Source organism: Phodopus roborovskii, unplaced genomic scaffold (genome assembly GCF_943737965.1).
Source record: "Phodopus roborovskii unplaced genomic scaffold, PHOROB, whole genome shotgun sequence".
In the NCBI taxonomy this organism is placed as follows: Eukaryota; Metazoa; Chordata; class Mammalia; order Rodentia; family Cricetidae; genus Phodopus; species Phodopus roborovskii.
The window spans coordinates 9,173,921-9,198,318 of record NW_026126558.1 but is presented as its reverse complement, the minus strand read 5'-3'; the positions used below and the strand labels follow the sequence as shown (position 1 = coordinate 9,198,318).

General features: G+C 49.3%; 1 protein-coding gene across 1 annotated transcript in view; it reads right to left on the bottom strand.

Annotated features, from left to right (window-relative positions):
* Positions 1 to 6,591: 6,591 nt before the first annotated feature.
* Positions 6,592 to 24,398, bottom strand: part of Cotl1 (coactosin like F-actin binding protein 1) — a 32,734-nt gene continuing 14,927 nt past the window's right edge. Inside the window, exons 3-4 of the mRNA XM_051201594.1 lie at positions 20,806 to 20,963; positions 6,592 to 7,717 (exon numbers count right to left, since the gene is read on the bottom strand). Of these exons, the coding sequence (XP_051057551.1) occupies positions 7,607 to 7,717; positions 20,806 to 20,963 (269 nt within the window). The 3' untranslated portion in view covers positions 6,592 to 7,606. The remainder of the gene's footprint in view (positions 7,718 to 20,805; positions 20,964 to 24,398) is intronic.

Genomic DNA, 24,398 nt, shown 5'->3' with positions numbered 1-24,398 from the left:
ATTGCATACCACTTTTAGGAGGAATGACTGGATACTTAGGTGAGAGTCCCACAACCCTCTATGAGGAGGTCAATACTCAATAAACCCAGCTGTGGGGATTTGGCTTTGGCAGGCACAGGGGACTGTGCCTGAGAGGATAGTCCTGCAGAACACAAGTGAAAAGAGCCCATTAGAGAGTGACAGAGCAGGAGAAATGGCTCAGATGGTGACGCACCTGTTGCTCAAGCATGATGACCCAAGTTCAGGTCCCCAGCACCTAAAAAAAAACCAAACCAAGCAAACAAAAAAACAGCAGAGTAGCTCACACACATAAACCTAAGAACTGTGGGGGGGGGGGTAGGGCATTAGAGACAGGGGAATCCCTGAAGCTCATTCCAGCCAACCTAGCCAAATGCAGGAGCTTCAGGTTAAGTGAGAGACCCTGACTCAAAACTAAAGGTAGAGTGGTGAGTGGGATGGCTCAGTGGGTAAAGACAACCATTGCTAAGCCTGGGCTATTTCAGTTCCCAGGTCCTACATGGTGGGAGGAGGGAACCAACTCCAGCAAGTTGTCTTCTGACCTCCTGCACCCATTCACACATATAATTTTGGGGGAGGGGGTTGAAACAGTGTTTCTCTGTAGCAGCTTTGGAGCCTGTCCTAGAACTTGCTCTGTAGACCAGGCTGGCCTCAAACTCACAGAGATCCGTCTGCCTCTGCCTCCCAAGTGCAGGGATTAAAGGTGTGGGCCACCACTGCCTGTCTAATTTTCTTAATTTCATTTTTTTTTAATTAAGAGGCTGAGAAGATATCTGGTTCAGCAATTAAGAGCACAGGCTGCTCTTCCAGAGGACCCAGTTTCCATTCCTAGCACCAGCGTAGTAACTCACAAACATCTGTAACTCCAGTTCCAGGGGACCTGACGCCCTCTTCTGGCCTCCATGACTACTGTATGCACATGGTGCATGGTCATATGTGCAAACAAACACATAAAATAAGAATAAATAAAGACATCTTTCTCTCTTCCTCTCATTCTTTCTTTCTTTCTTCCTTTCTGTGTGTACAAGGAAGACTTACAGGAGTAGGTTACATGTTCTCCTACAATGTGGATCCCGGTGATTAAACTCTGCTTGCCAGGCCAGTGGAACAAGTGCCTTTACCTGTTGAGCCATCTCACCAGCCCTCAAAATAATTAAAAATAAGATAAAATAGAGGTGGAGAGCGATCAAGACAAGATATTCAATATTGACTTCTAGAGTCCACACACCCACACTGATAAGCACGAACACACACACGGAGGGCCAAACATGCTCATAATCTGAAGACTATATCAAAGAGTCTGGAGGGCTGTGCACCTACCTAAAATGTGATGAGGGTGACCTGGGAAGCCGCATATGAATATATTATCTTCTTCACTTTCTGTGGAATTTTTATTATAATTATAGTTTTTCCCTTTTCTGTTGTTTTGTTTTGTTGAGACAAGGTCTCCTGATGCAGTCGTGGCACTCATGATGTCAACCAGGCTGGCTGCAGCTTCCACAGAGATCCACTTGCTTCTGCCTCCTCAGCACTGGGATTAAAAGTGTGTACCGCCAAGCCCGCCACCACCATGCTTTTGGCATGCCAAAAACATTTTTAAAGAAAAATTAAGTCTAAATGGAGTTCAAGTTTCTTTTCCGGCCTGAAGTGGGGGCCAAAGCTGGACCCCCACGCTGGATGGGTGGGGCCTTGAGGCTGCATTGAGAAATGTAGAGTGCTCTTGGCTAACCCCTGCCACCAGACTCAGTAGGCAGGACAGGATATGGACTCAGCCTTACAAGTCCATCTCTGGGTATGGCTAGTGTTGTTGTCACTAAGCAAATGGCCATTAAAGGACCTGAGCCTCACCTAGCAGAGGTGTGAGGACTACAAGGCTACTGCCTGTCTCCACGCACAGCAGCTCACAGGCCTGAAGCACTCTTCAAGAGATCTGCTCTGAAAGTAGGATGGAATTGCAGGCTGCTAACCTCTGTGTTCTCAACCTATCTAGGTAGCACCCACTATGAACCGTGAACAACAGGAAACACAAGGTACCTTTGATGGAACCTTCCACAAGGCAGAGCAGTTGGAATATTGGAAGCCCAGAGCCTAATTTTAATTCATCTTGGATTATCTTTAGCCCCCTCAACAGCCATTCCTTTCCTCTCTGTTGGACCTACCATCCTGTGACTAACACATAAAGTCTTCTGGAATGTATTAGGAAAGCTATATCCCACCAACTAAAGGACTAACTGTCTCAGAGAGCATCCAAGACCTCTCCTGTGTTGTAATCTCCTTGGTTCATGACTTCCTTTGCTCCATTACTGTCAAATCTTCATAAACTGATTCTAGGTTGGAATATGGAATTTGAGGTAGCCTAAGTCCGTGTTCCTAGGCCATGGACACTCATACTTAGCTCCAGAATAAATTATCTCTTATTTCCTTGAGGTGCATTTTTGCATTGACAGACTGAATAATTTACCATGGGGTGCCTATTGTTTACTAGGTTCTGGGTTGCCAGCGCCTGCTGGAATCAAGTGGATACGGAAGTGTTCTTTGGCAGCAAGTGCCCAGGCCAAAGCAAGCTGCTGGGGAAGGCAGGCAGCACAGGATGGGTTCTGGAGGAGGTGCTGGGCCTGGAGGCCATCTGGACAGTCCTAGAAACTTCTGAGGACACTTTCCTTCTAGATGATTCAGACCAACACTTTGCTTCTCAACAGGGCTGGCCTCATTTCAGGACAGCAGCCAGCTTCAGACTCAATTTGGAACAATCCTTTTTTTTTTTTTTTTTTTTTTTTTAACAGTTCTGCATTTCAAGCCCAAAGGCTCTGTGCACACCAGGCAACAGCTGTCACCAAACTCCACCTTCAGCCTTGCCAATCCTGCTGTCTCTCCCCACTGTACCCGGAAAGTTGCCCTGTTCCCTAGCTCCCTGCTAGCTTTCCCTCCAGGTAGACTTTGAACCAAGTCACGTGTTGTAGGCAACATGGATCCCACAGGCTGCTGGGTGTCCTATGGGAATGTTTGTTTGGAGAAGCTCAATTAGGGAATGAGGAGATTGCTCAGCTCATTAAGTGCTGCACGGGCTACAGGACCTAAGCTCAGATCCCCAACACCTGCAACCATAACGTCAAAACTCCAGCATACAATACATATTTAAATCCCAGTGTTCAGGAGGCAGAGAACAGCACAAGGTTCAGTGAGAGCCAATTTCAAAGTCGGGGGAGCCAGGGAGATCGGTGGGGAAGAGTTCTTGCTATATAAGTCAGATGACATGAGTTAGATTCCTGGAATCCATAGCCAAAGAAGAGACTCCTGAAAGTTGTCCTCTCAGGTCCACACAAGTGCCACAGTGTGTGTGTGTGTGCACGCGCACGTGTGCACAGGCTTAAGTGCTCAGGCAAGCCTGTCACCCCACCATCCACACATACACAATAAACCTAAATTAAATTTAAAATAATAAAAATAAGGTGGTGATTAACTGAGGAAGGTATGTAACATTGTCCTCTGCCTTCTACACACACACACACACACACACACACACACACACACGCAGACACTGCACACCCACCCACTTACACACACACACACATGCACACCCACTTACACACACACACACCTGGATCATGTAACTGCTGTGCCTGAATGGCACTGAAGGTCTCCTGGGGTGCCCACATTTATGCTTGAGGATTTATGGGAAGATTCATTGTGTGCCTCCCCTGTGTGTGCCACCATGGTTTGGCAAGTCACCAAGAGTGACATCAGCCATGGGAACTGCTGGGGATGAGCCAAGGAGCACAGAAACACATTAGCATCTGCTTGAGTGGGTTTGCCAGAAACTGGGGTGAGCTGTTAGCCCTCATTTCCAGGGGCCTCCTTCCTCTCAACCCCCAACCCCTGCCTGCCGGCAGCACCCCAAACCAGTCCTGACACAGGGCAAGGAGGGCTCCCCAGGCTCTGCAGACCCAGGCTCTCTCACCCCAGACCCTCCATGAACCTCAGGGCAACATCTGCCTCTCCTGTCCACCCCAGAGTCAGGCCAGCCCAGGGGCCTCAGCAGCAAGGCTCCCTCTCATGACCCCACCTCCCTTAGGACCATTAAATGAAGGAGTCAGGAAGTGGAGGGGCCTAGGGCTTGGGGGGAGGCTGGTTTGGTGGTCAGATAAGTGAACAAGTCAGCCACCTTCCTGAGCCAGCACCCAGAAGACAACCAGGAACTGGTTGGCTCCACCTGGCATAGCACCAAGCTGGTCTGATATCTGGCATCTGTGTGGCTTGGTAGTCCAGCAGGACTCCAGTTTTTTTGGGTTTTTTTTTTTTTTTTTTTTTTTTGAGGAAGGGTTTCTCTGTGTAGCTTTGGCTATACTGGAACTTGCTTTGTAGACCAGGTTGGCCTTGAACTCACAGACATTTACCTGCCTCTGCTTCCTGGGTGCTGGGATTAAAGGCATGCACCACCACCACCTGGTTCAGGACTCCAGTTTCAGCAAACTCCTGCCTTGTGCAAGGACCACAGGGACGCTGTCCCACCGGGAGAGATGGAGTAGGTAATGAGGAAAAGGAAGGTTCTAAATTGACATTAACCCCCACAGCAGAATGTGTACCCAGGATTGGGGTTCAGGGAGAGCAGCCCTTGCCTCCTCCAGAGGGCCTGGGGTCCTCTTCCTGTCTCTTTCAGCTGTGTACAGGCCCAGGAGTTGCTCAGCTTATGGCTGCCTCCTCATCACAATCTCTTCTCTTTCTCTTGTCTGGGTCTCAGACCTCCCACAGACATCATCTTCTTCCTTAATCCAGACCCATCTTCAATTGCATCTCTAAAGACACTTTTTCCAATGGAGGTCCATGGTGCGGGCACAGACATAAACCTTATGGGAACTAATGTTCAGACCCCTTCATAGCCCACTTTACAGGACCCAGGGAACATTCTAAAAGAACAGTGGCACAATCAACTGCTGGGGCTAGGGAAGTAGCTCAGTGGGTACTTTCTCAACACACAAAACTGGGTATGGAGGTGTGCACTAGGCACATGGTGTGTCCCAGGTATGGTGATGTGACCTAGATACAGTGGTGTGCACTAGGTATAATAGTATTAGGTATGGTGGTGTGACCTAGGTATGGTGGTGTGTCCTAGCACTCTAGAAGGAGAGGCTGGGGGATAAGGAATTCAAGGTTATTATTGGCTACATGTTGAGTTCAAGGGCAGCCTGGACTACCTGACACTTCATGCTACTCAGCACCTCCTCTTCCTTAAGGAGTCACCTGAGGTAACCCTGCTTGACCTCGATTTAATCTCTTCTGCGGTTCTCTAGGAATGAGGAACGAGGAGATTAAGCCAGACTAAATCCAGGACATCACCCCAGGGAAGAGGTTTTTCCCCAGCCTGGATGGCGCCCTGGACCTAGGGTGGCACTCCCCCTTCTAGCCCCAGATAACCCCTGGAGTATAAGCAGAGCGCCAGGGTCCCATAGGAGGGCTGGGTGAAGTTGTGAAACAGACAAGTCCCCATAGACCAATCAGCAACAGAGCAAAAATATACACCACAGCCACAGGCTGGTTTCCTCTCTCATCTCTCCTTTCCCTTCCCACACTACATACCACCTCAAGCAAGGGCAGGATAGAGTGGAGGACAGGGAAGTCTTGCAGGGTAGCCAGGTCTCTGCTTCCTTTCTTTTCTTCTTCTTTTTTTCTTTCTTTCTTTCTTTCTTTTTTTTTTTTTTTTCTTTCTTTCTTTTTGAGACAGGGTCTGTAGCCCGGGCTGGCCTTGTGAACTCACTATATAGCAGAGGGTAACTCTAAACTTCTGTTCCTCCTGCCCCCTCTCAAGGGCTATGATTACCATCACACCCAGCTTGTACAGTGCTGCCCATTCTCCTATGAAGGATTCAGAGCTCAGAGAGGTTAACTTTCCTGAAGACATACAACTATAAAAAGAAAAGTAGGCACTGAGAGCCACGAATGTGAGCCCACCAGGGATGGGGCCACCTCTGGCTTCATGCCACCAGGCAGCATGGTCACGGCCTTGTGACAAGGGAGACAGATTAGTCTCTTGTTTTTATAAAATGAAGGTATACGTCAACTTCTATGGCCAAGAATTTTAAAATCTAAGCCAAGAGTGGTGGCACCTGTAATCCCAGCATTCAGGAGGCTGGGGCAGGGAGATTACCAAACATCCACGGCCAGTCTAGTAAGGCCCTGTCTCATTAGAGACAACACAAAAGGCATATATCTAAAGCTGGCTGTGGAGATTCAGACCTGTGAGTCAAGCTGCTTGAGAGGAGACAGGATTACAACTCCCTGGGCCATGGAGTGAGTTCAGGGACACCCTGGATGCCCTGGGTTGGAATTACAGGCAGTTGGGAGATGTCCAGCATGGGTGCTGGGTCCTCTGCAGGATTGCAGAGAGGGTTAAAAGCTACTGAAATACGGTATGGTAGTACATATCTATAACTTCTACCATTTTGGAGATGGCAGAAGGAAAATCCAGAGTTCAACACCTTAGAGAGGGAAACCCACATGCCCAGGGCCCAGTAGTTCCTTCAACAACCACTCAGTCTGAATTTGGACAACCACGCACACACAAAGCAGACAACTCAATTCGTTTTTCTTGAAAAACACATTTATTTCTGTAAACTGTTGGAATGCCAGAGATGGTCCTCACAGCCCAGTCCAGTACAGTCTTCTTCCCCAAAATGAAAAGAGCAAGGAGAAAGGAAAAGAACCATCTTCACATGCTCACGAGGAGCCACGCCCGCCTCAGCTTTCGTTAAAAGCAAACAAAGCCATCTTTCCAAATTGGTGGTGCAGACTAAGATTCCAACTGCCACCTTCCAGGTGCCGTGAGGCCTGTGCCCGCCTCCCTGCTTGCAGGGGGATCTTTCCATCCTTGTCACCCTAGGAGGCCCTGAGTTTGACCCTGCACCCTCATCACAACTGGACTCAGACCTCTCATACTTCAGAAGGACTTCGTCAAAATGGTAGTTTAGACCACATGACAGAGTCACTGCCAAGCAAGATTTAAGGCAAATTGTCACTTTATACTCGGTTCATGCCAAACCTAAACCTGTCACTGCCAAGCAGCATCTACCAGACTCTGAACAGGGTAGGGTGGGGTGGGACCTGGAGCCACGTCTAGGGATTCTAAGGAGCATGTGTGAGCTCATGAAGGCTGTAGGGTGTACACAATTTCTAGCATGGCGGCCGGCCTAGGGCTAGCAGGAAATAGCCAAGGCAAGTTGGGATGGTACCCAGGCCAGGCCCCAGCAACTGGAGGCCAGGGTGGCTCAGACCAGGCAGGCCACAGTGAGGGCAAGGGAAATGACAGGCCAAGGGTCACTGACAGAGGCACCTGGGATTTGATGGTGTGCATGACCCTGGCACCAAGATGACTTTTCCTTAAAACAAAAAGGGGACGGGTACCAAAGAATGATGCTTGGTGAGTTTGAGAGGGCCACAGAGGGGCGAGAGGGTTAGGGAGGCAGGGAAGGGGGTTACACACACTGGTGGCACCCGGTGCCTCTCATGGCTCCTCCTCCCTGGTGGGCTGGTGACTAGAGGTGGTAGTCTCCTCCTAGGTGGAGCAGGCAGATGGCTCTGGGGGGTGGGGCTGGGACTACTCTGTCTGAGCATCATAATTGGCTCCTCCAGCCTTCTTCAGCTCGTTCCTGATGAAGTCTTCCTCCAGCTCCTTCCGATCACTGATCACAAACTCCTTTGCAAAATTCTGCAAGGACAAAGAAGAGCTCAGAGTTTCTGTGAGGGACGAGGGGGCAGGTCCAGGGTTGCCCAGGCAACACAGCAGGAAGCCCTGGCACCCCAGACACTCGCAGCATAGTACAGTGAAGTCATGCCAACAGGGCCTGTGCCAGAAGCCCAATCAGATGGACAGGGATGCCATGTCCTGTGGGCCACGGCTGAACCCAAGCATGACTCCTGGGCTGTCTTTTCCTGGCTGGCTTACTTTGGGCAAGTCCCTCTCAACTGTCATTCAACTTTTTCAACTATAAAAACCTTCCAGGGAGGGTATGAGGCTGGAAAAGCAGGCAGGGAGCTGGCCAAAGTTCAACTCCAGAAGAGAAGGAAGGGAAAGGAGGAGCTAGGCATGGTGCCACATACCTGCAATCCCAGCACTCAGGAGGCTAAGACAGGGGAACTACCATGATTCTAAGATAGTGAGACCCTATCTCGAAAAAAATCACTGGCGGGAGGGAAAAGGAAAAAGGAGACTGGTTTGTGGCTACTGCTCATCTCACGCACCGTGTTACTACTGCACCTGGGGCAGGGAGTAGCCGGGATGATAGGCTCTCACACGCCAGCTCAAACGTTACTAAGCCTGAGTCCACCAGGGGTAACTTGGCCTTTCCAACCACAATCAATTCTGGGCAGGTGGACAGGGCACTATTATCATTCATCCTGCAATATGCCAGGCTACAGTTGGGAAGCATACTGTTACTGTCACATCTTGGGGTGCAAAGCTTTGCCAGACACAAGGGTCAGGCCCATGTGGGAATGGGCAAAGCGGGTGGTATCTTATCAGATAACACTGAGCCATGCGGATTACGTTATTTTATATGTAGCTTATAAACTACGATAAACCAAGAAAATCTCAAAGGACAGAGAAAGCTGCCATAAGCATAAGTTCAAAGGTTAGAAAATTATCCACCTAAAGGAGCTGGAGGCGGAAGAGCAAACCTGTAAAACCAGCACCAGGAGGAGGTGGAGACAGGAGGCACAGGAGTTCATGGCCAGCCTCAGCTACATAAGGAGTTCAAGACCAACAAAGTAAGAGGAGCAAGCACACGCACACACATGCATATAGTGCACATCAGCACATACGTGTGTACCTCAACACCACACATCATACCCCCACATTCACACCAATACCAGGGCAGGAACCCAGAGCCTAGTCTTGTTAGGCAAGCGCTCTACCACTGAGCAACAGCCCCAGGCCTGTGGGACCCTTATCAGTGCTTCTGTGTACACACACTGTGCTATGATACTGAGGCCAAGCTACAGTGTCAAATAGGAGATCCCCAACTAGGACCCCAGGACTATACACCTGAAAATCTATCGGAGAGAAATGAAATCACCGTGTCTCAAAGCACACACCCAGATCTCGTAGCAGCATGATTCACCCACACCCAAACACCCCAGACAGCTAAACAACAGATGAGATGAGGCGGCACACAAAGCAGGGACACTCCACATGATGAAGCGTTCATTCGTCAGCAATGAAAAGGAAAGAAGTTACGGTGCCTGCTGCGACACGGCAGAACCCTTAAACATGAGCAAAAGCAGGCAGACACGAAAGGCCACCCACGGTCTGGTTCCACTGACAGGAAATGTCCAAAAAAGGCAAATCCACAGAGAAAACAGACCAGAGGTGACCATGAGTGGGAAACAGAACAGGAAATGACAGACATCACCTAAAATTGGACGGTGGTAAAAATCGGTAGAGCTCTCAGAGGTGACTGCAAACCAGGAAGGGCCAGAAAACCAGCTCCCTCCATGCACAAAGTGCAGCTCTGTCCCAAATCACCCCAAGAGCAACTCTTCATATCCCCCAGGACAGTCAAGATAGTTTCCCTTTTACAGACAAGACTGAGTCTGAAGACTGCAATGCCTGGCCAAGGCCACAGAGCTGGGACGACTGCCTCAGGCTGGGAGTGTGGCTTATGGCTTACCTTACTTAACAGGCATGAGGTCCTGAGTTCAATGCCTAGCATTCCCACCTATACTGATATAAGTATAAAGAAAGATGGCCAAAAAAAAAAAAAAAAAAAAAAAAAAAAAAAAATCTTTGGAACTAGAGAGGGGGTAGTTAAATTTTATATTAAATGTCTTTCACATCAATAAAAACAAAATAAGCAAAGTCACCACAGTACCAGGAAGACCAAGTTCTCAGCTTTCTGAAAACCATGAGCAAGGCCACTAAGACATGGAGGGATATGGAGGAGGGGTTAGTATCAGCCAAGAGGGACAGCCTCACACAGTCTCTGAATCCACCCTCCATATGCTGACCTTTTACTTGGATAAGATAAGACCCTACTCCTGGGCAGAGCCAAGAGAGCCTTGTCCAGCCCCAAAGGTAAAGACCCTTCCCACCAGCCCCACTGGCCAGCACTGCTACGTATGTGCACGTGACCCAAACAGGGGAAGGCAGTGGGCCTCAATCAGAAAGAGAATTGAGAGAGGACTTGCGTCTCAACACCCAGCCCAGCAGCACCGGCGAGGGGCAAGACTGCCCCAGCAAGGAAGCCAACTGGCTGAGAAGCCTACAGAGGAAGTTCAAAGTCCTCCGCTTGTTGACAGCCATATATGGCAATCTAAAGAAGTAAGAACCTGAAGTCTGTGTCAGGAACAGGCGATTAGGAAGACGCGATAAGGTTAAGAAATCTAAAGGGAAGTGTCAGGGGCTGGGTGCAGCTCCCCAACTAAAACCACAAGAGTGTGGGTCATCACATGACAATCAGGATGGTGCTCACACCTAGAATCTCAGACACCTTGAATCACAGAACTCTGGAGGCTGCCCATGAGCTTCAAGCCAGTTTGGGTTACATAGCAAAACTGTCTCAACAAAACAAAACTGGGGCTGGAGATGAGGCTCAGTGGGCAGAGTGCTTTCCCAGCATGAAAAGAGCCCTGTGGGTTCAATCCCCAGCACTGCACAAACCAGGCATGATAATCCCACATTACTGGCTGGGGAGATGGCTCAGCAGTTAAAGGCACTTGCCGCCTAGCCTGATGATCTAAGATCCCCATAGTGGAAGGAAAGACCAAGCCTTGTGCATTGTCCTGTCTCTACATGCTGCTGTGGAACACACAAGTCCACACACAAAGTTAGTAGATGAGAAAAAAAATGTAAGGCTAACCGCAGCTACATATGGAGTTCAAGACCAGCCCAAGCTATCATACTGTCTGAAAAAGGAGATCAGACTAGTAATAAATGTAAATGGGCAAAATCATCTAAGCTCCCCACATATATAATACACACATGCATGCATGCGCCCATGCACGCGCACGTGCGCGTACAAACACACACACACACACACACACACACACACGCCTCAAACTAAAAAATAAATAAATAAATAAATAAATAAATAAATAAATAAATAAATGCAGCCTCAAACTTTGAGGCAAGCTTAAAACCAACTAGCCACAAAGCAAATGCTTTCAAGTTTACAAAGTTTACAGGACAGCTGTGTCACCACCCAAATGATGCCTCGTTGGGTCAGCCACACAGAACATTCTCTCCTCTGTGTTGCCACAGAAGACAGGAAGAAGGAGACTTGACTGAAGATGTGCTTTTATTGTTGTTGCCTGCAGAGGCCGAGCCGGCACCTCCATGGATTGTAACTATGGAAAAGTAGTATGGGGTGTGGGTTACGTGTTCCAGTACCCTGTCCAGTACCCTGTCCTGTCACTCTACTCCCACTGCTTTGGGGGAACTCCAGAGTTAGAGAGCAGAATAAAGAGTTCTATCTCTTGGTTGACTGCTTTTTTCTTCTGGTGACCAGGGCAGGTGTTTAACGTTTCTGAAGCCACTGACGCTCAAGCCATGCCCCTGGTACCAAGGCAGACCATGGATTTGCTGACACCTTGGGCTAATGACCTCATCCTCACAGTGAGCCTGGCTGGAGGATGATAGATCTGGCCCTGCTCCCCTCACCCCACAAGAGCCCAGGAGATGGACCCACACCCACAGCCCAGCTTAAGTCAGACATGTCTGCAGATGATGGAAAAGGTGCTTCCTCTGGGGCCCCCATCTCCCCAGCAACAGACTGGAAGATTGCAAGGCCCAAGAAGCCATTCACCTACTCCTCTGTCTACAATGAGGACAGCTGAGGCTTCATTCACTCACAACCTTTAACTGACACCCATGTCACTCACTTGCCCACCCCATACCCTCCAGGAACCTCATGGATCTCCATACCTCTTATGATCCAACCCTTCCTTGTTCATCCTTCTGAATGAGGTTTTTCCAACCAAGACAATTAATGGGCTCCTGTCACCCATGTGGAGACAAAGTTGAGGGGATCTCCTCCCTATATTCCAGGGGCAGTCTCTCCTCATGTGAGGGGGTGGAAGAGGCAGCAATCTTGTGATGGTATCCCTGGTGGGCCAAAAGGTCACCCCCCCAACGAAAGGTCCACACCAGTACCGCATTCTTCCCATCCAGATGTGAGTGAATTCTACAAAATGTCCCTAAATGACTTGGGCACTGTGCTGACTAGTTTCATGTCAACTTGACACAAGCTGGGAGGAAGGAACCTCAACTGAGAATATGGCTCTGTAAGATCGGACTGTAGGTAAATCCAGAGAACATTTTCTTAATTAATGATTGATGGAGGAGGGCTCAGTTCCTGGGTTCTAAGAAAGCAGGCTGAGAAGTCACAAGGAGCGAGTCAGTAAGCAGCACCCTCCGTCCACAGCCTCAGCATCAGCTCCAGTCCAGGCTCCCACCCTGCCTGTGTTCCTGCCCTGACTTCCTTCAGTGATGATATGATATGGAATCCTACACAAAATGAACCCGTTCCTCCTCAGCTTGATTTTTGGTCATAGTGTTTCATGACAGTAATAGAAACCCAGAGACAGGTACCAACCTCAGAACTTACTTGAAATGACCCCCTGCCCTCTGCCTCCTCTCCTACTAAGCAGTCAGCTTCAGACCCAAGGGAGTCTCCAATGCCACAGAGGAGTCGCCTTCCTGGTGTGCTTGTAAAAAGGGCAGAAACCAAGCGACATCACTGGGCAGATGAAGTCTGACCAGGGATCACCGCCAGGACCAGAAAGAACAAGGAGCTGCTCACCTGCATCCCTAGGTGCTGGCCACCAAGGCATCCCCTGTGCCAAAGGCTACCTCCCACCACACCTGCCCCCTATGCACATGTAAGCCATCCAACAGCCACAAGGCGAGGAGGTGGCACGACCCAGGCCAGCCTTAGTGAGAAGCGCTTTGATGACACACATGCAACCTTATTTGAAGAGAAGCGGTGTCATTGCAGCACCCCTGGAATGCTGCCAGCTCACCCACAGTCAGCCCTCAGCTTCTGGCACTCAGCTTGGCCATCAGGTGTGTCACAGGTCAGCAGCAGCAGTGAGCAACACACTGTAGCTGCTGGCGGCTGAAAAGAACACAAGCAAGTCTGCAAGCAGGGTGGCCACACGGGATAGTCTCCGTCATAGAGACCTGCAGCTGACCTGCTCAGGGGCAGCAGGGCCTGACAGGGGTGTGAGGGAACACATGTCCCTCCCTTAAACCTGCTGGTGGCTTCATGGGTGCTCACAGGGGAAGCTTGAAATGTTCAAAAGTCACTCAGCTGTAACTGTCCTGTGGTTCAAGACAAAGTGGGAGGATGGAACCAAATGAACAAAACCCACTAGCCCTGCCAACCACCTCCGCTTTTGATAGAGGACCAGAGAAGGGAAGTGACTCACTTCAGGTCACAGAGTAAAGAGCTCCATGTTAGGCCTGCCCTTCCCCCTCGCCCCTCCTCCAGGCTGTTCTAGACTGCCTTCTCCACCCCCACACTCCCATACCAGAAGCCCCAAGGCTGCCCAAGCTACCTGTAAGAGTCCAAAGCACAAAATGCCAGTCTGGGCACTGTCTCCTGAGGCTTCTAGTGCTTTGTTCAGGACTCTCCCATCCCACCCAAGGTTTCTAAATGGGGACTTTGCACGTTTTCCCAGTGGGACTGTTCAAAGGACGAGGCTTCTTCAAGCCTTGTCCAACTCTGGCAGCTTCAGGCTTCCATCAAAATACCCTGAAAAGGTGGCTGAGGACGGACTTTGTCCCCACAACCCTTTCTCAGAAGCTAAGCAGACCCAAGGATGCTCTCCTTGAGAAAGTGATGCCAATGAAGGTCTGTGTATCTCTCCCTCTCTCTCTCTCTCTCTCTCTCTCTCTCTCTCTCTCTCTCTCTCACACACACACACACACACACACACACACACACCTCTGTTTATAAGGTTAAATTAAGATATGCATAAATATTCTCCTACCCTTGATTTAAATTGTCCACCTACCCCCTTTTCAGAGAATTTCATGTAACCTAGGCTGGCCTTGAACTTGCGGATAGCCAAGGATGACCCTGAACTTCTGGCCTTCCATCACTCCAGCGCTGCCATCTACGTGTGGTTACATTACAGTGCCTGGTTTATGTGGTGCTGGGTACCCGCTGAGCTATATCCCCAGTCCCCATCTCTTTTTTAAAGGGCTCCCAAATGCCTAGCTTAAACCCAGTTTTCTTGCTAAGGCAGGCTGAGAACAGGATTTAGTCTAAACTGCCCCAAGCTCTAGTAGCCTGGCCCTCTGGAGTGAGCCTGCTTCACTTCCTCCTCTGCAAACAGGAACAGAAACAGTACCACATGCTGGGGCTGTAATGAGGGCCTTGGAGACTGCAAAGACCCTGGGTGCGCCCAGCACTGGGCAAGTGTTGACTGGCCCTCTGCTGATTTATGAGTAATGTAGCTTTCCCTTCAACCTCAAGACTTCAGGGGAGCTTGGGGTTCAGTGGTTGGGCCCTTTCCTTGTTCCCCAGAGTTCATTTTCAATGAAGGGCAGCCCTGGTGCTTCCTCTGGGTAAACATGGATGCTGGCTGTGTCCACCAACCAACCCAGTGACAACACCCAAAGCTGGGCTAGGGGAGAGCTACAGAGGAGAAAGCCTGCTAGGGAAGAGAGGTGGCTTCCACCAAACCAGAAGACAAGCAGAGCAATACCACCACTGTTGCCCGAAACCTGTACTGCCTTAATACTCACTATGGCCATCACCTACTTGCCTATACCCTAGGAGGCCAAATTCCAGCTGTGGCTCTCTCTCTAAGAGATGAGGAGCAGGAGGTCCAAGAGGCCCCAAACACAGTATTCAATGACTCTGGCCCTGCTTGCTCTTCACTCCTGTGAAAGAGGAGAGAGAGAAAAAAGGGTCTCCCAAACAGATCCTCACCAGCCATCCAGGTTCTGCCTAAGTCCCTGCAGCATGAAGATAAAGACTATGGCAATGCCCCCTCCCCATCGCACCCCACACACACCATGGACACAGAATCCGTGGGGAACCCATACAGAATCACAGCACTATTCAAGGTTAAGGCTCTGCGAATGCTTTGGAACCACCCAGAACCCATGAAAGTCTCCACTATACAGGGTGTAGACTCTATGCCACATGCATGAGCTGAGGCAGGAGTGGACAAGTCACCTGCTGGCCACAATAAAGTGCCTTTCACCAACAGGAATTCCCTAAGAATTCTAAGTCAAAGACCTCTGAGTGCTGAATAAAAGCAATCAGTCCCCAACAGCCCTTCTTGCCAGGAGAAAGGGCAACCTCCCAGGAGGCTGAGCAGAAAGCAATGGAACGCAGCCAGTGGTGCTCCACCATCAGCCCTCCCACCCCCTCTGTGCCCTGCTACCTACTCAGTGCCTGAAAGACCAAGTCCTTAAAACTTAAAACCAGCAAGGTGTAATTTACTCAAAAAGAGCAGGTTCTTAAAGGCCGGCATGACTCATCAAAGAGGGGTGAAGGAAACAAATGGATCAGAAGGCCAAGATTCTGACAGACTGGGATACAAAGGCACAGGTCACCCTCCTGATCAGGGAGAGAAAGAACCAGGGGCACACCACAGGTAGGCACACCGTGATCCAGCAAGACAAAATGCAAGCGGACAGATGTCCCAAGAGCCTGCTGTGAGCCTGTGTGGACCAAACCAACTCAGAGCAGTGGATCCCATACCTGAAAAATATTGTGGAATATTATTATAAATGGACAAAGATGTGTTTATGCTGCAGAATATTACTTTACCTGTAAAAGTGTGTTACTTTTGTTTGTGCTGTATTTGTTTAATTATGTAAAGTTGTGTTACATCCTGCCTGCCTAAGGCACCTGATTGGTTTAATAAAACCTAGCAGCTAATAGCTAGGCAGGAGAAAGGATAGGCAGGGTTGCCAAGCAGAGAGGAAGAGAAATCTGGGTTCAAGAAGAAGGAAGAATGAGAGGGGAGGGGAGGGGACGGGAGGGGAGGGGAAGGGGAGGGGAAGGGGAGGGGAAGGGGAGAGGAGAGAAGACACATCTGGGGCCAGAAACCAGGCAGCCTTCAGACAGACATAGAGACGGCAGGAAAGTAAGAAAAGATTTAAAAAAAAAGGAAGGAAGGAAGGAAGGAAGGAAGGAAGGAAGGAAGGAAGGAAGGAAGGAAGGGAGAAAGAAAACCCTGAGGCAAAAGGCAGATAAGAGAAACAGATTAATTTAAGTTAAAAGAACTAGCCAAAAAAAGAGCTAAGCTAGGCTGGCATTCAAAACAGATCAGAAGTCTGTGTCATGATTTGGGAACTTGTTGGTGGCCTAAAAGAAAAGGCTTGGGACCTGCTCTTCTGTCTCCCAGATGTTCAAAGCTCTGGAACCACCTGGCCTGACCTCTGACTCTATCTAGTTCAGGGAGGAGAAAGGGGTAGGAAACATACTCCAATCTCTGTTCCTATGTCTATGGCAGTCCTCACAAATCAATCGTGGCATATTCTCTGTCAACACTCAACCTCAGAACACATCTTTACCCAGAGCTCCAAACAGCCCCTACCCATTGGTCAGCTGAGGTCAAATCCAGCTGGGTCTTCAACTTCTGTCTAATCAAAACTGGGGAACTAGATATGTAGCAGAACCCTCACCCAACACTTAAGAGATCCTGGGCCTCCAGAGAGAGAGGATAAAGAGAGAGAGAGACAGAAACAGACATAGCATTTTTTGTTCCCAGCCACATGCATGTTTGGGGCTTTCCTTCAAAGAATCAGTAAACAGAATTGTTTTAAAATGACAACACTTAGCCTCAAAGATGTTCACTGTCAGCAAATACCAGGATGTGTTCATAATTCAACAAAAAAAAAAATGAACACATAAGTAAACAGGGGCTTGCTTAGTTGGTAGAATGCTTGTCTAGCAACTCACTACTTAGGGAGATAGAGACAGGAATTTTAGGGGTTCGAGGTCACCTCAACTACATAGTGAGTTCAAGCCTTGGCAACATTTGGACCTCTCTCAAAAAGGAACTGTACATCTATACCAGCACTTCCCATAGGTGGCATCTTATTTATTATTTTCATGCTTCTACGTGTTAGACTGACATCCCATTTCTCAGATGAGGAAACAGAGATTCAGGGAGGTGAGGGGCCAGAAACTTGATTTTTTTGAGCTCCCGGCCAAGGCTGGCTGAGGGCTACACAAGAAAGAATCCACACAACTGGCATTTCATTAGACTCGTGTCTGTGGCTGGCAGCTACTGCACAACTGTGTGTGGTACCGGCCTGTTATGAAAAGGACCATGTAGGGACAAATATCCAGAAGACAGAAAACTGGAGAGGCACCAGGAAGTGGGCAGGCAAAGCCCGCAGAACACGCACCCAGGGTGCTTGGGCCTTGGAATACTATGGGGAGGAGGACTCCCACCATAGAGCTCTGCCAAGCAGAGGTGTTCCATGGTTCTGTGTTGGGCATGGCTGCACCGGAGCAGGCTGGCCACGGGCTAGGAGTAGGTCGAGAGTCTGATGAGGGGCAGCAAGCCATGGCTAGCACAGAACAGTTCTCTGGTTGCAGCCTTGTTTATGTGTTGGGCCTCTCCCCAAGCAAACCTGTCCTCCCTAGCTTAAAGCCTTCCCAGGCTCCCCACTGTGTTTCAGATGAAGCCCTACCTTCAAAATGGTCTGTCACCCTTTGGTGAGAAAGATGGCTTAGTAAGTAAAGGAATTTGCTGCTAAACTTGGAACCTGACTTTGAGTTCAGTCCCCAGAACCTACATAGTGAAAGGCAAGAGATCCCATGACACTGTCCTCTGATCTTCACACGCACACCCACATACATGTCATGCACATATATAAAAATTTTAAACTCAATGATAAATTAGTACAAATAGTTAGAGCATTTTGCAAGGCAGGCAGACCTGATTGGCTCTGATTCCAGGCAGCCTGGCCTGGCACCAGGGAGTCTCCCCTGCTGGTCACCACATTGTCCCCACAAGCCTACAGAGGCACCAGAACAAAGGCGGGTGTGCTATCTCAGGCACCAGCAGACAACAGTGTGACAGGGCCACCTCAGCCAGGGAAACTGGCTGTCAGCTCAGCACATTCCCCAACTCAGGGCAGCTAGAACAGCCCAGCTTCCTGCTGCCTCTGCTGCCCTGAGGCTGGTGGAGAAGGAGACTTTTGTCTGGTTTTCTCAGCCACGAACCCTTCCGTGACCTTTCTGGCTTCCAGTTCCAAGTGGGCCTCAATCCCGAATCCTCCTGCCTCCACACTTGGATGCTGAGGTTACAGGCATGCACCTCCATCTGGCTGGGAATCCTAGTTCCTCATCTGAGTGACCCCAGCATACCTCAACTCCCATCATGCCTCTGAACTGGAAGGAGCCCCACCTCTGCCCCTAAATGGCTTAGGGTTCTTTGAAGGGACCAACTACCACAGAGGTAGCAGGCCTCCATTCTAGGACCACCGAAGCCTGGATGTTCCTTCTGCTGGGCAGAGGGTGGCCAAATCCAGAGAGAAAGAGAATGGAAGAGAGATGAAACCTATCTGAGCCTGGATCTAGCTAAGAGTCTCTAAAGCCCTCACCTCCCCCTGTGAAGAGCCGGCCAATTAACTTCACCTTCTTGGAGCCTGAAAATCCACAACTAGGAACTAGTATTCCCGCCATGAAGGCTGCCACCAGAGAATCTAGGTTCCTGAGTCCCCTTTGCCACTGCCCTGGGCTGGGACTGCAGCAGAGTGCCTGTCTAGCATGCGCGGGGCCCTGGTTGGAACCTCAGCACCACAAACCAACAAGCATTTAATAATCAACTAAACAAACAATCCAGCCATGTGTGGTGGGTCAACTGTCAGCACTCAAAAACCAGAGGCATAAATTTGAGGACCGACTGGGCTACAGAGTGAGGCCCTATCGAAACAAAAGTAAATTACAACAAGGTAATAATGGGGCCAGCAGATAGCTCAGTAGGTAAAGGTTCTTGAGGTGCACCTGATGACTTGAATTCAATCTCTGGAGGCCAAGGAAAGAGGGAAGGAGAGAACTGACTCTACAGTGTTGTCCATATGCACTTAGTGCGTGCACACACATACACACACACACACACACAAAACCATATACATGCAAATGAGACAATTAATTAAAAACCTACTTTAAATGCAATAAAGCTGACTATTGTATTTGTAAGCCCTGGAATCCCTCCTAGGGTTTCTAGGGTTTCTACAGAGGCTATCCAGCAGGGGCTTCAAGCTGTTCCCCTAGTAAAATGCTTGCAGAACAACCTCAGTTTAATCCTCAGAACTTAAAGGGAAAAGAAAAAGCTGGGTATGGCCAGGCTTCACCTTCAATCCCAGCACTCAAAAGGCAGAGACAAGGGAATCTCTGTGAGTTCCAGGTCAGCCTGGTCTACAGAGTGAGTTCCAGGACAGCCAGAGTTACATAGCAGAGAGAGCCTGTATGCTGCCTAGTTTTATGAAGAGCTTGATACAAGCTACAGTCATCAGAGAGGAGGAAACCACAATTGAGACTATGTCTCCATAAAATGTAGCTGTGCAAAAGCCTGTAGGACACTGTCTTAATTAGTGATTGATAGGGGATGCCCAGCCCATGGTAGATGGATTGGTAGTCCTGGGTTCTATAAGAAAGCAAACTGAGCAAGCCACAAGGAGCAAGCCAGTAAGCAGCACCCCTTCCATGACCTCTGAATCAGCTCCTTCCTCCTGGATCCTGCCCTGTTTGAGTTCCTTTCTGATTTCCTCCAGTGATTAACAGTGATGTGGAAGTGTAAGCCTAATAAATAAAGCTTTTCCTTCTCAACTTGCTTTCTGTCATGGAGTTTCATCACAGCAATAGATGAAATCCTAAGACACCCTGTTCCCCCCCCCCCCCAAAATGTTAAGGCAGTCAATGTGTGATCCAGAGAGCCAATGGGAGCCAAGCCACATCTTTTTTTTTGTTTGTTTTTGTGTATGGGTGTTTTGCCTAAATGTATGTTTGTGCACCACATGTATGCAGTGCCCATGGAGGCCAGAAGAGGACATCAGATAGCCTGGAGCTGCGGCTGCGGAGGGTTGTGAACTGCCCTGTGAGCTCCAGGAACCAAACATAGGCTCTCTGGAAATGCAGCCAACACTCTTAATCACTGAGCCATCTTTCCAACCCCATCTTTTTTCTTTGCATATGTCACTTGGCCCTGGGCAACAGCCAGACTGAAGGGCCAAGGGCTGGCCACATCTACTCGAGTCACTGGAACTAAAAGAAGGAAGGGCTCTGGCTTCTAGGCTTTGGGAAATCCTTCTCCATGCTCACCTTGCTTCACTATTACAAATTCAGATTTTTCTTTCTTAATGTGGTCCCTTACCCCAACCCAGAAACAAACAACCTCACTGTCTATGGTGCTGTAGATAGTACTACTGTCAAGCTTTTGTTACCAAACTGTGACAATATACCCCACTGTCAATCTGGTTAACGTGCACCAGGCAAGTGTGAGCAGTGTCCCCATGACAGATGCTGTCCTGGGAAAGATCACATCCTCTTCCCTAGGTCTCCATGGCCACTGCTGGGACCCACCTACAATGGGATAGGCAGTGATCTCCATTCTGGTCATCGTCAGCCCCTCTCTGTGGGATGCTGGCTGTGCAGAGCTAGATATCCAGCAGCTATGTTTCTATGGAGAGACAGTCAAGATGGCAAAGTTCTGGTCCTGGCTGGCACCCTGAACAATGTTAAGAAGCTTTCCAGAGTTCACCCCACACCCGCTATCTCAACTGGGTGGTGACCCTTGTTGACATTCGACAGTACACATTACCTGGACCACCTCCTTCACCAGTGTCTTGTCGGTCCCCGTCTTGGCTCGCTGCAGCCCACTCACATCCTCCCCGATCCATGTGATGAGGGCAAACTTGGACCTTTTGCTCATGGCATCACCGGTGGTAAAGCGCACAAAGGCAAATAGTCGGACATCATCTGTGGCAAAAACAAAGAGAGTATGGCACTCAGTAAGGACTTCCTGACACCATCTTCCTGGGGAGAGGCCATGAGCCACAGGCACACCTGTGTGCCCAGTAAGAAGGTAAAACAAGTGTGTACCCACAGACCTCAGCAATGTCCTCTCCAATGCCTGTTTCACCGATGGGAAGGAGAAGCATAGCCTGATCATGTGACAACCCAGGTGAGATAGACAGCTGGAGGAATGCTAGGATTTGCACTCAGGCCTCCCTGGCTGTCACCTTTATGAGCTTCATGGGCCAAGGCTCAAAACATGAATGTTATTTAGGGATAGAGAGTCATCGCCTCAGGCTGGGGATGCAGCTCAGTAGGTACAAAGCTCTCCTAGCCAGCCTGAGGCTGTGTTCAATCCCTGGCACTTTATAAACCAGGTGAGATAGTGCACACCTGCAATCCCAGCATTTGGGAGGTGGAGGCAAGAGACTCAGAAGTTCAAGGCCAGCTTGGCCTACTGGAGACACTGTCTCAGAAAGCAAAAGTTGGCAAATCATCTTTAAGGTTCTACTTGGAATAGGAAAGCCACTTTAGAGAGACAAATACCAATATAAGCAAGGGTGCCCATGTCGAGGCAGTGAGATCCATGGCATCTTCCAGCTGGGAAGTTAGGCTACTTAGGTTGCTTACACCATGCATGCTCACTTTCAAGAAAACACCTTGGGCAGTTGCTCTACCAAGCTACATTAGAGCTCTTTGTATAGTCACTTTGCAGTCTCTCCCACAACCCACACCAAGTACAACTTCATCAAGTTCCACCTTCCACTGCCCGCCCCCACACTTCCTCTGAGAGAGGCCTTTAACCCCAGCACTCAGGAGGCAGAGGCAGAGGCAGAGGCAGAGGCAGGCAGATCTCTGTGAGTTGGAGGCCAGCCTGGTCTATAAGGTATACAGAAACTACCTTAAAAAACTGAAGGAAAAAAAAAGGAAGCAAAAGAGAGATGAAGGACTTGATATGTCATTGTGGTACAGTGTGTTGTACAATACCCCTGGCCTTCTTCACCAAAGACTAGAGCATCCAAGTTGTGACAGGCAAAGAACAATGACACACCCTCAGCTGTCCCCCAGGAGTAGAACTACCTGTCCACTGGTGGGGTGGGGGGATATATCCATGAAGACAATGTTATATGTACAGAGGTCAGAGGATAACTTTGCAAAGTCTGTTCTCTCCTTTCACCATGTTGGTACCAGGGACTGAACTCAGGTTGTCAGGCCTAGTGGCCAATGCCCTTACCCACTGAGCTGTCTTGCGAGCCCAAGCAGTTTGTACTCCCATGACAGTATTCTAGAAATATTCTGCAGTTTCATTTTTTCTTCAAAGTCTAAATGTTTGACAGTTGGAAACTTATTTTAAAAAATGTCACTGGTAAAACAGTTCGCTAGAGCATGCGCACACACCATTTTAAAGGACACAACTGTTCAACCATCGCCATAGCCTAATTCCAGAACATTCTCATCATCCAAAAAGGAAACTCAGACCCAGGAACAGCTGCTTCCATGCTCACACAGCCCCCTGCAACCACTAAACCTGTCTCTGTATTTGGCTAGATCACAGTTACGTGAGTGATATCATGTCACACATGGACTGTGGAGACCAAGTTCTCTCATAAGTCACTGTGTTCTCAGGCCTGTGCATGTGTAAAGGTATGCATGTATTCGTGTGGCAGTCAGAGAACAACCTCAGGTGTTGTGCTTTAGGAGCTGACTCCTTTGTTTTGAGACAGGGTCTCCCACTGGCATGAAACTTACCAAGTGTGCTAGGCTGGACAGCAGTGAGCCCCAAGGATGCTCCTGCCTCTGCCTCCCCAGTGCTGGAATCCATGCTGGCTTCTGATGTGGGCTTTGGGAATGGAACACAGGGCCTCAAGCACTTCACTGACTGAGCTAGCTCAGAAACACCCTTTATTTCTATGACTCCCTCAGGACCCAAAACATTCCATGGTATGATTGTCTACCCATCATCTGATGGACATCAGAGCTGCTTCCAAAATGGCAGTTCCACAGTCTGCCCATCATCCATGAAGAGGGGACTGTCATGCTACTGCCATGGTGCAGGGCTGCCAGGGTGCTGCTGTGTGGCCTCAGGGTTAACCTTGAACTCTTGAAGATGAAGGCTTCTAGGTTGCAGGTACACAGGCCCTGTGGCTGATGTAGATACAGCAGGGGACATGGGTAGCAGAGTGCATTTCCCAGCATGAGAAGGGTGGAGGTATGGGCAGTGTTTCAGGCACTGTGTCCCAATACCCAGCAGTGAAATGTTTGAATTTCACCCTTGGCCTAGGGAGGAGGCAGGCACCCAACCTAGCCACCTCCCTACCAGCCTCTCACAAAAGACCACCAGTGTCTGTTTCCAAAATGACAGCTTCCCAGCTCTGCAGTGTCAATGTGGACTCTTGGACCCAGAGACTGTGGGTTGATATCAAAGTCTCTGTGTGGGGCAGTGGCTGATGCCCCTCATCTGACCTCCTCCATTCAGCCAAGAGCAGAGCTTGCCAGAGGCATGAGCTCTCCCTGCCTGCCTCTCCTGTGTCACCCTCCCTGAATGTTGGTCAGCTTTCCTGTGCCACAAGGGACTTTCACAAGATGGCCCTCTCAAGTCTCTCTCATCCATTTCAGACACTCTATCCACTACAGCCACCATGGTTCTTTCTAAAATTTTATTTAATTATATTTCTTATTATGAGTGTGTATAAGTAATGTGAGTGGGATATGTACATGGGGGTCAGAGGATAAATCTATGGAGACAGTTCCCTCCTTGCACCTTTAAGTAGGATCTAGGGATTGAACTTAAGTTGTCAGACTTGTGGGACAATCATCTTTACCCACTTGCCAACCCCTTGATTTCCTTTGAAGAGCCACTAACAATCGCCCAGTAAAACTTTTGCCCGAAGGACTACCCCACGCACAGCAAGTAAGTCACACACACTCTTAAAGGAATTGAGAACCTTCCAGAACCCCATACTGACTTCCCTTAAACAACCATGGGGGAGGGAGAGAGGAAGGCGGGTCACACACACACATGGAGTGACTGGCTGAGTGCTTATCTAGCCACAGTGTGTTCAAGAAGACTGCTGACAGGCACATTTTCAGAAATCCGGAGTGACATTGCACTTACGCTGGACATTAGAGACCTGGCCAGACAGGATGTCAGCTGAGGGCGGGCAGAAGGTCTGTGGGTCTCAGAGCACTTTTACCACTGCTTCAATGCCCTGGGCAGTCACTGCCATTCTGACAGCTTGGGAGAGCAGGTGGCCCCTTGGGAAGTCCATTTCTACCCCTTTCTCCAAACAGGACGGCTCAGAAGCTGTGAGAGCACACATCCTACCCATTTGTCATACAGGAGAATGGGACCATGGGAGATCAGGAGGAACTTCTCCATGAGTGCACATGTGTGTACAC